Source organism: Physella acuta, unplaced genomic scaffold (assembly GCF_028476545.2).
Source record: "Physella acuta isolate Inbredline_101_S28 unplaced genomic scaffold, ASM2847654v3 ptg000057l, whole genome shotgun sequence".
Classification (NCBI taxonomy): domain Eukaryota; kingdom Metazoa; phylum Mollusca; class Gastropoda; family Physidae; genus Physella; species Physella acuta.
Window position 1 is genome coordinate 427,501 of NW_026731577.1, and position 12,283 is coordinate 439,783.

Below are 12,283 nucleotides of genomic sequence, written 5' to 3' on the forward strand. Positions count from 1 at the left end.
ACTTCAACAGCACACAATCTAGTGGTTACTTCAACAGCATACAATCAACCGGTTACCTCATCATTACACAATCAACTGGTTACCTCATCGTTACACAATCAATCGGCTACCTCATTACAAAATAATAGGTTTCCATCAACATTACACAATCAACCAGTTAGCTCGTCGTTACATAATCAAACGGTTACCTCAACATTTCACAATCAAACGGTTACCTCAACATTTCACAATCAAACGGTTACCTCAACATTTCACAATCAAGCGGTTACCTCAACATTACACAATCTACCGGTCACCTCATTATTACACAATCAACCGGTTACCTATTTACACAAGCAACCGGTTATCTCATTACACAATCCATTACCTCATCATTACGCAATCAAACGGTTACCTCAACATTACACTATTTACTATTTAGTGGTTACTTCAACAGCACACAATCAACCGGTTAACTTAACATTATGCAATCAACTGGTTACCTCATTATTACACAATCAACAAGTTTCCTCATCATTATGCAATCGACAGGTTACCTCAAAATTACTTAATCAACCGGTTACCTCATCACAGTGGCGTATGAATTACGCGGCGGGTCTTCTCGTATATTTTAATTGCTATATTTTAAATGTCTGTCTGTAGCACCTTCTACTGATATTTTATGTATGTAAATGTTCATTACGAACTCGCCACAGGAAGTCTGTAAATGTACACATAGCGCACGCCTAGTACTAAAGGCCTACAATGTATCGGTAGTCTAGCAATGTAGGGTAAAAGACTTACAATGTAGAACTAAAGAGCTACCATTTAATATTGTATAGCACTTAAAACCAACCAGTTCTAACGACTTAAAATGTAGTACCAGTACTAAAGACCTAAATTGTAGCACCAGTACTAAAGACCTACAATGCAGCACTAGTGCTTAAGATCTAAAATGTAGTACCAATACTAAAGACCTACAGTGTACCACCAGTACTAAATACCTACAGTGGATCATTATAGAAAATGTAGCACTAGTACTAAATACCTAAAATTTAGCACCAGTACTAAAGACCTAAAATGTAGCACACGTACTAAAGACCTACAGTGTACCACCAATACTAAAGACCTACAGTGTACCACCAATACTAAAGACCTACAGTGTACCACCAATACTAAAGACCTACAGTGTACCACCAGCACTAAAGACCTACAGTGTACCACCAGCACTAAAGACCTACAGTGTACCACCAGCACTAAAGACCTACAGTGTAACACTATAGACCTCCATCTCTCCCCCAGCAAAAGTCAGCAGGGAGACAATGGGACATCCAGCTGTCCGGCAACTTCCTGTCCAACACCAGGGACTCTCTGAGGATCAGCCTGCAGGTCTACGACACCTCCTGCCAGGACGCTGCCCTCTACAGGTGTAACGTCACCTACAAGTACTCTGGGTCTAACGTCCAGTTCCAGGCGTCTGCATTCCAGAACCTGACCGTTAAAGGTACTTATACACACACACACACACACACGCAGACACACGCAGACACACAAACACAAACTCACCTACAAGTACTCGGGCTCTAACGTCCAGTTCCAGGCGTCTGCATTCCAGAACCTGACCGTTAAAGGTACTTATACACACACACACACACACACGCAGACACACGCAGACACACAAACACAAACTCACCTACAAGTACTCGGGTTCTAACGTCCAGTTCCAGGCGTCTGCATTCCAGAACCTGACTGTTAGAGGTAGTTATACACCCACATATACACACACAGACACAGACACACACACACTCACATACACACATACACACACACACAGACACACACACACACACTCACATACACACATACACACACACACTCACACACACACACACTCACATACACACATACACACACACACTCACACACACACACACACACGCTCACACACTCACACACACACTCACACACACACACATACACACACAAACATACACACACAAACACAAACTCACCTACAAGTACTCGGGTTCTAACGTCTAGTTTCAGGCGTCTGCATTCCAGAACCTGACCGTTAAAGGTAGTTATACCTACACACACACGCAGACCCCCCCCCCTCACACACACACACACACACAAACTCACAATGGCATGATTCAACGCCCGATTCAAACAACTGCAACCTTGTAGTTTGTTCTGGGTTGAACAAAAGCTTTGGAATCAAATCCACTATGAAAAAATAGGCCGAAACTAAGTCATATGGCGCATAACAGGTTGACACTTTGTTGTGTTTGAAGAAACCTCTTCCAACATTACAGTTGAGAACGAAAATGAAGAAAGTGTATGTACTGGGATTTGGCCACGGCTATAGGTCTAGGACGGGTACGGCTGTTACCTAGCTGTAGAGAGCTAGAATGCTAACCCGATTGTCTCGAGTTCGAATCGGGTTCAAATCTGTCCACCCAGCTCTGATAGTTACCTAATTAACGTTAGGGAATCAAAGGCGGCTGGGCATGTGTCTTGGGCACGAACGGGATTAAGAAGAGAGCAGATAGGTCTAAGACTAACTTGGCTAACCGTAGAAACAGAGATAAACTTTGCTACGAGTTACTGCTAGACTGTAGTTTAAATGGATGCTACAAATCGTTGCCATGGCAACCATTCAAAATATCAGATGTCACCTACTGATATTCGAAAACTATGCAGTCATTTATAATTATAAGAAGTTTTTATTTTTTATTTATTTTATTTTTTTTAAATGAATAACGTTTTTCTTTAGGTATATTTGAGGCAGCCCTTTACCCTTCGAACTTTGACCGACAGGAGAATAACATCACGGTTTACAAATCTAATCAGCCCATCACATTAACGTGTAACGCAACGGTGAGTGCTCAGATAGTAAGATATCTACTATATTTATTTAGGGGTTGGCATAGTGCTGACCACACAATCCCTTCACATGAGGAGATCACAGAAACCGGTGATCTACTTCACTTGCCCCATAGACCGTCAGGTTTGGAAAGAGAAACTTTGCATTACTTGACATACTTTATAACCATGTTTACATCGTCACATCCCACTAGAAAAACAATAGAGATGATATTAACAGGACATTTGAAATCCAACATATCGCTAACAAGGACTCTCACTCTTTCGTCTTCAGGGATCCAACAACTCCATACTGACGTGGAAATACCTAGACTCCATGGCCGCCATCTTTAATGGCTACCCGTTTGCAAATAGCATCACGTACACCATGACACTCGCCACCTCCAGGTGTCTGAAACTGTACACCTACTCAACCTTGACCTTTAGGCCGAGTGCTGTGAGCCTGGAGTCGGCTCCCTTTTATTGTGTGGTGGAGGATGGAGAGGATGTCATGACGAAACGCTTAGATCTAAAAATAGAGCAAATCATAACTTCAAGTAAGTTTATTTATACATATATATATATATATATATATATATATATATATATATATATATATATATATATATATATATATATCTGTATATATATACATACATACATACATATATATATATATATATATATATATATATATATATATATATATATATATATATATATATATATATATATATAATTATTGATATGAATTATTTTTTTAAAAACATTTTTTTTTTTAGATTTTGCAGTTAAAGTGGCCGTAGAATAATAATAAAAAATAAAAACTTAAGACTGAAAACAACTCAGAAATTTAATATTTTTAGAATCAATGTTATAGAAGTTGCAAATCCAGAAAACTTTAAAATAATTAGTTTAAGTTTAAGGTTACATTTCTATTTATTTTCATCCAGCCTAAGTTGTAACCTGAAGTTCCACTTTTGTAAGACAAAAAGATATTCTCAAAACTCCACTTTAAAAAAATAAATTCGTTGTAATTTGTACTCAAAACTGATACAATTTTTAAATTTTGGTCAATTTTACCTTAAATTTCTGTGAAAAATGTATACAATTAAAATGTTTGCTTTTTTTTTACTTTGTTGCCGAAAATACTAAAAACATCAATTACATCAATTTTTTTGTCCAGCCATATTTATTTTATAAACATCGTGCATGATGTTTTAAAATATTTAATTGGCCTTTCGAACAAATTTGATAATATCCTCGGATGATTAATTTTTTTTAAGTCACCCGAAAAAAAATATAATAAATTTTTAAAAATGTGCAGGTACTACCCCGTCGTCCACCACCAACACCACAACCCCACCCACCTCAGACTTCACCTTCAGGGTGCCGGCGGGGCTGAACACCCCCCTGCGGCTGCCGGCCAACTTCTCCACCACACCCAGCAGCATCACCCTGCACCAGGTCAGCCCTACCGTGCTCCAGCTGTCGGGCTCGTCCTACACGGCGAGCTACGACAGCACGACACGACAGATCAACCTAACGCTGGCAGACAACACGGCGATCGGGACGCGAAGCTACAAAATCGTCTTGCAAGGTACCAATGAACTGCTGGAGGTCAAGTTTACTGTCATTACAGAGGCAGCGGTCACTTCAGGTCAGTTCCGTTTGTTTCTTTAAGACATTTTTACCCTATGGCCGTGGAAACTTTTGAAGGGGCCGTCGCGAACTTCAATTTCCGGGGTCGGATTTAAACTTCCGGGGGTCGGACTTAAATTTCCGGGGGGTCGGATACTGGTTGATATATAAATTGTGTGTATAAATCGTTGTCCTTTCGGGGGACTGTAAACTTTCGTAGGAGGAGGGGGTGCTCCTCCCGATGAGATGCCTGAAAGAAACTCTGGTCATTACACTTTATCTCTGGAATTTACTTCTGAGTTTTTAACATTGAAGTATTTGAGCTACATCACTATGAACAGCTGGGCTACATTCATTAGTAGTGTTGTAACATCATATTATACAGTTTTAGAGACATAAACTACGCTTTTTGCTATGATTTGGGTAAGGAATGGGGCTTGTGTTTAGACCACCCTGGCCTAGCAGTAGAGCGCTGGACTGCTAACCCGAAAGTCTTAAGTTCGAATCCGGGTTTAAGTCAGTAGAACGTCGCTGAGTCCATCCAAACTCTGTTAGGTACCTAAATAACTAAAGTTGGCTGGACATAATACTGACCACACTATCCCTTTATATGCAGAAGTCACAGAAACGAGTGAACTTCACTTGCCTCATGGACCATTAGGTTCGAAAAAGGAACTTTCTTTTACTAATAATAACCTAACACCCATTTTAAGGAGCCTCCATCTCTGTAGTATTATTAGACGCTAGTGTCATAATTATCCCGTTTTAATTTTAATAGACACGAAATACTGTGCTGAGGTAGTAAAATGATTACATTTTAACCAGTTGATAAATCTTGAACATGTATTACATTCTTCAATTTAAATTTGATAGGTCTACATGCATTCATTTACTATTTGAATTTTCATTAAATAAAAATGAAATCTTTAATGGTGCGTGTATTGCAGATAAGATTGCTTTAAACTTATGTAATTCAACAAATGTATTAACATACAAGCATATAAAAACCCCTTTAGTACAATACTAGGCGACCCGGTGTACCGATGGAAAATTGCATGTCTGCCTCAAAACCTTCCACCACCAACACTCCATTAAAAACAACAAATATAAAAACCTATACGCATACAAAACCCCGTTAAGTTTAGTATAATACTGGACGATCTGGTTTCCCGATGGAAAATCTGAGATCATTTGCCCTGGGATCATTTGTCTGTAAGGTATTTTTTCTTGGATATTTTGTCTGAGATCATTTGTCATGGAACCATATATATATATATATATATATATATATATATATATATATATATATATATATATATATATATATATTCACAATCTTTTGATTTTAATTCGTAATTAGGTAGGCGCACTCTGTAATTCAAAGTTCAGTGACCTTCAGTAAATAAATTATTATAGCTCATATAATAAGTATTGAAGAAGATCATGACAACAAACATGACAACAAAGTTTATAATTAACGCTATAAAATCTTCTAGTTTAAACACATTTCCACCCGGTCAGAAATAAAATACCGACACTCCCTCCCCCCCCCCCTCCCCCACGCCACACACTGAAAAATGTTTGGGCGATAGGACTAACTATATGACAATGTTAATTAAACGGAAATGATTTTAAAACTATAGTTTATCATCTTTTTGTCTTTTCTACAGCTCCAATTTCCACAATTACACCAGCGTCCAGAAACACCACCGCAGCACCCGGAAACACCACCTCATCATCCGGAAACATCACCGCATCACCCTGGAACACCACCGCATCATCCGGAAACATCACCGCAGCACCCGGAAACACCACCTCATCAACCGGAAGCACCAACGCATCATCCGGAAACATCACCGCATCACCCTGGAACACCACCGCAGCACCCGGAAACACCACCGCAGCACCCAGAAACACCACCTCATCAACCGGAAACACCAACGCATCATCCGGAAACATCACCACACTATCCGGAAACATCACCGCATCACCCTGGAACACCACCACAGCACCCAGAGGCACCACCACATCACCAACCAAACCGGTGATCGAGAGAAACATCAGCATCTCCTCCTCCTTCAATAACAACTCAGCCGTCTTCATACCCCTGGACACCACCACCCCGCCCTACAACCCCCACCTGTACCTCTTCAGCTACAACTACAACTATGAGTACGTGACGACAGAGCTGTCGTGGACTAGTTACAACCTCATCTACGACAGCAGCAACAGAGGCGTGCAGCTTGTCGTGTTGGACCAATGGACGCAGGACTTGAAGCTGTACTTGCTCACTCTCTCCACTGAAGTCTTCAACTACAGAATGTACGTGCGGGTCACCAAGGTCATGGACATTGGTGAGTACACTTGGCGTGTAAATAGTTAAGTACTAAGTTCACATAGGGTATGAATAGTTTAGTACTAAGTTCACAAGGTGTCTGAATATTTAGGTACTAAGTTCACGTGGTAGTTAAGTACTAAGTTCACATGGCGTGTGAATAGTTAAGCACTAAGTTTACAAAGTGTCTGAATAGTTAAGTACTAAGTTCATATGGGGTATGAATAGTTAAGTACTAAGTTCACAAGGTGTCTGAATAGTTAAGTACTACGTTCACGTGGTAGCTAAGTACTAAGTTCACATGGCGTGTGAATAGTTAAGCACTAAGTTTACAAAGTGTCTGAATAGTTAAGTACTAAGTACACATGGTGTATGAATAGTTAAGTACTAAGTTCGCATGGTGTCTGAATATTTAATTACTGATTATAAATGGTGTATGAATAATGTAGTTGAGTACAGATGGTGTATGAATAGTTCAGTACTCTGTACACATGTCGGGGGTTTTTGTCCAGGGGGTTTATGACCGGACACCCTGTACACATGGTGCCAGGCATCTCTTCAGGGGGACTCCGCCCTCCTCCCCGCAGATGAAGTAGAGTACATATGTTTCTTGACCTCGGCAGGTAAAAGGATGGTGTGGTCAGTACTGTGCGCAGCTGGGTTTACTTTCCCCAGCCTAAGTCAGATACCCATCAGAGCTTAGATGATTGGCCCACACGTTGTTTGACAACAGCGAAGGGTTGTCCACTAGCAATTTGTCATGTTAACATATCATATGACAGTCTTAACACATGTTAACACATGATATGACAGTCGTAACACATGTTAACACATGATATGATAGCCGCAACACATGTTATCACATGCAGTGAATTTACATTTACATTGCATCGAATTGTAGTATTATAAGTATTTGAGTAGGGTTTGTTTATATAATGACTTAAATTTATATTATAGCTGCCACAGTCTATACTCTTTCGCATAACGTGAAAACAATATTTCATGTCCAAGAGAACATTATTGTTAGAATTTTTACCAGTGCCCCCCCCCCCCCCAGGAAAATATTAAGTACCCCCCCCCCCCCGGAGAAAAAGTCTGGAAGAAATACAGAATAGCCACGGTCCTTGAGCTGTTCTCTGCTACCCATTCACTGTGGCCAGGGGTAGACTGGCTGTGTCCAAGAGGCCCGGGAAATTCTAAATGCCCCCCACCCCAACCTATGTGAATTTTTACTGTGCATTTTGTTCTCGATCAAAGCCTGAATTTTAATCTTTCTTCTGAAATAATCGAAATTGTAAAATTAAAAATTAAAAATTAAAATTTATTTTTAATCAAAACATAATTAGGACGATTACAGCACCTTTCCTGGGGGCCCTTATAGATTATTTCCTGGGAGCCCACCGAGATTTTTTCTTGGGGCCTTTTTAGATTATTTCCTGTGGGCCCACAGGTAGACCGGCGGGCCAGTCTACACTCTGTGGTTGTTTGTTCATAATAAATTATTTCTATACAATGAACAAAGTGATTTACTTTAAAACTGGCATCAACACGCCAATTAAGAATTGATTAAAGTTACATAAATTATTAGAAAGATACTGGTTCAAAATACGTATTTTCTCAAATGTTTTAAAGACAGGTATAAGCTGAAATTTCATTTCTTCAATCTAAACAGTCCTGTTCCCCCACACTAAAAATCTAAATTAAAGCAATCTCTACTTCTTATTACCTCTTTCATCTCGTTGTCATGACAACCCACCCTTACTATCTAGCCAGCACCACCACGCCTTACCCCGGCGACACCACGACGGAAAACCAGCCGTACATCCAGAACAACAAACAGGTCACCGCACTCATCGACAGCGACACGCACTTCCAACTTGTCCTCGTCACCCGGTACCCACCTACCAGTTACCGGATGTACAGAAAGGAGGCTCCGTTCACCGAACTGAGCAGCTATACCTACAGCGTGATCTATACCAACTACAAAAATGAGTTGGACGTCACCATCTTTGACACCGGCAACGAGGGCGTGACGTCGTACGTCTTGCAAGTGGTCATCAACGGTCGAACGTACGAGGCGTATTTCACCGTAACCAAGGCAGGATCCACGAGTAAGAGATATTCAAACGTATCACAAATCTGATCATATGTCATGAATTAAAATGTTTATAAACAAAGTTTAAGGTTTCTAAGAATATTATAAAATACCGCAGGTATTACATTAATGGTTGTATGGGCAGAGTCATTAACCTGCTGATTTTCCATTTAAAATTAAATTTTTCCCGAAAAATAAATACCATTTAAAAACGTGGCTAATATTGTGACTCGAAAACAATGAAAGCACCCAGAGAACTTAACTAAATACACCGGGCCACTACCAGGGCTTATCCAATCATGGGTTGCCAATTCTTTTCTATACCTTTGCCTATATATATATATATATATATATATATATATATATATATATATATATATATATATATATATATATATATATATATATATACCTAACAAATGCGAAACACGTTATTTAAGTGTTTTCATTTAAACGCGTACAATTTTGTTATATATTTTAAAATCATATTACTAAAGATGAACTTACTTTAATTATTATTTTCCAATTTTTTTCTCTTTACAGATTCATCCTGGCTGCCAAGATCCAACATAATTTGTTTGATTACAACTTTTTTTTCTGTACTCGGAACCAGAGTTTTTATATTTTAGTTAGTTGGTTCCATTATATAAATCCAACAAACTGCATTTTTTTACTCTTAAAAGTCATATTGTACAATCTTTTCTCGATCAGGATAACATATTCGATGCTTTGTCGCGGTCATGAAAATCTTAACTTTAGACAGAGAAAATGTTATTGTCTGTTAAATAACGACAAAGACTCCGGTGACGAAACAGTAGAGCATCAGGGGGAGGGGGTGCGGTTGGTCAATATTTTTTTAGAATATCGCGATAATATTGCTTAAAATAGTTTTATTACAGCACCCATTACACAATTTTGCAACACGGATATAATTTATTCTATTTTAACACTGTTGTATGATGAAGTTGTTACTACTCAAATTATTTACCTTCTGATTCTTCGAATATTTTTTTTCTTTATTACACAGTTTTGAATAATTCTATGAAGAAAAAATGTATTTAAAAAATAGGAATTAGTCTTTTTTAGCGATTCAGAAAACGAATAAATCTTTTTCCTCAAGCAAAATACACTACGTTTCCCTCTCTTCTGTAGTACCACGTTACGGCGTGGCCTAGTGGTAGAGCGCTAGACTGCTAACACGAAAGTCTCGAGTTCGAATCTGTGTTCAAGTTAGTCGTCCCTGAGTTCACCCAGCTAACGGGTGCCTAGTTCACGTTAGGGAAAGTAAAGGCGGCTGGGCATAGTGCTGACTACACTATCCCTTCATATGCCAAGGTCTCTGAAACAGAAGAACTCTACTTCATCTGCCTCATCTTAAGCACGAACGGGGAAAAAAGATGATGAGTATTACTAAGTAACAAGCACCCTGTTTTTATTATGCACATTTTATTTACATTAATGATTGAATGTTGACGTCAACTTTGATTGGGATTGTTGTTTTGCAAGTTGATTGTATCTTAAAGTCAGTGCCGGATTTGCGTATAACCTAAACAAACTATAGCTTAAGGCCCCCACTTTATTGGAAGCCCCCACCCCCACATATTGTTGTAAATGTACGATAGACATATCGATTGTATAGAGGACAAATTCATTATGTTAAAAAAAAATCTCGAGAAAAACGTGTTTATAAATCTCAATCGTATATATAAATAGTGCAAATTATTATTTTAAAATGTCAAAAAGAATATAAGCACTTTAATATTTTATGTTTAACATAAGTGCTCTGGCGATTTCTATTATTGCCTATATAAGTATAACTGTACATTGATTTCCCAAAAAAGTGGACATGCCAAATGTATCTTCTATACAGTCGATGTAGACTTAAATATACAGCTCCATTATTTGTTACCATGAAAACTGTAGAACATAGGTGAACTTCGGTAACATATAAATAAAACATAGGCTTAAGGTGGGGGCCACATACCTCAAACATCTTAGGGCCTAATCACGTCTAAATCCTGTCCTTTTTATAGTGACTCCTATGGGTTTGTCCGGCTTGTTCAATATTACAGAAAAAAACGAATTTGAAAAATAAAACAGCATGCTCTATATGTTAAGGCGGTTGAAATATTGTTAATTATTTTTTAACGACCGTGTTTATGAAACAATTTTTTATTTTTTTATTTTATAAAATAAAATGTTTTAGTAGACGATCGTATTTTTTATTAGAACAACCAATTTATTTAAGTGTTTAATATTTCTTGTAAAATTGCTTTTCCGTAGAAAAAAAACGTGAAAACTTAATTATGTATACATCTACATTATTATAAGAAAAAAAGGTGAAACCACTTTAATAGTTATAGGTTTGTTATATTGTTTTAATTTTATTTTATTAGCCTCACCTAATTATGAATATATAGTCAGTTTAAACTGCAATAGAAATTATCGTTTAATTAAAAAAATTCAGTCTTGTTTTGAATAAAAATGTTGCCATGGAAGCATTTCATAAAATTTCATTCCTACATTATTCCCTACCAATGTACCATTTCCATCTACACTAACACTAAATTGTTTAATAGTTCGAATTGAAACACAAAAAAGTTCTGAAATAGTAATAAATTATCTGCGTTTTTATTGTCTAAAACATTTAACCGATGAAGTATTGGAGCAAGGCAGATAACTTCGCTAATCTTATTTAGTTTGTATATTTTAGATGAGTAGTTTCCCTCTAGTGTGATCTCGCTAACAGTCAATGTATACAAATCCGGTTAAAATATTCACTTAATTTGAACATTGTTATTACTGTTTTAATAAAATGCCTATATAATTAAATAATGTTGGTATGTGTTTTATTTTTTAACGAACTTTTAAATTTACTTTTAAAGCTAGCAATGACGAGAAAAATTGAACGAGAAGGTACACACATACACATCTGATTAACAGTTGTATGGGTAACGTCCTGCCCCTTAGGTCCTTCAGCTGTGTGGAGGTCTGATACATGGCAACCAGTGGCGTAGGCAGGGGGGGTAGGGGGGTATAACCCCCCACCCCATAGACCCCTCGGTATATATATATAAAGTATGAGGGGGGGTGCAAATCGAAACTTTGAGGAGGGGGGGTGCAAATCGAAACTTTGAGGGGGGTGCAAATCGAAAGTTTGTCCCCGGGTAAAAATTGGACCCCCCCCCCCCCACGATCCTGGCTACGCCACTGATGGCAACACCTGGCTCTACTTAACTCACAGGCTTTGTGCTTGGGATTCCAATGCGCAATCATCTATTAGACTATGGTGTCGTATTACGAACAGAAGATTAAGCTTATCACACGACGGATTGAATTTTTTTTTCTTTTTTCAAATCGTCTAAAAG

At 38.2% G+C, this 12,283-nt stretch overlaps 1 protein-coding gene across 1 annotated transcript in view; it reads left to right on the forward strand.

Moving 5' to 3' along the window:
* LOC131947583 (uncharacterized) overlaps positions 1-11,736 on the forward strand; it is a 30,751-nt gene extending 19,015 nt beyond the window's left edge. The window contains exons 7-13 of the mRNA XM_059308829.1: positions 1,282-1,483; positions 2,756-2,859; positions 3,140-3,401; positions 4,172-4,504; positions 6,156-6,839; positions 8,590-8,931; positions 9,459-11,736. Of these exons, the coding sequence (XP_059164812.1) occupies positions 1,282-1,483; positions 2,756-2,859; positions 3,140-3,401; positions 4,172-4,504; positions 6,156-6,839; positions 8,590-8,931; positions 9,459-9,544 (2,013 nt within the window). The 3' untranslated portion in view covers positions 9,545-11,736. The remainder of the gene's footprint in view (positions 1-1,281; positions 1,484-2,755; positions 2,860-3,139; positions 3,402-4,171; positions 4,505-6,155; positions 6,840-8,589; positions 8,932-9,458) is intronic.
* Positions 11,737-12,283: the final 547 nt, after the last annotated feature.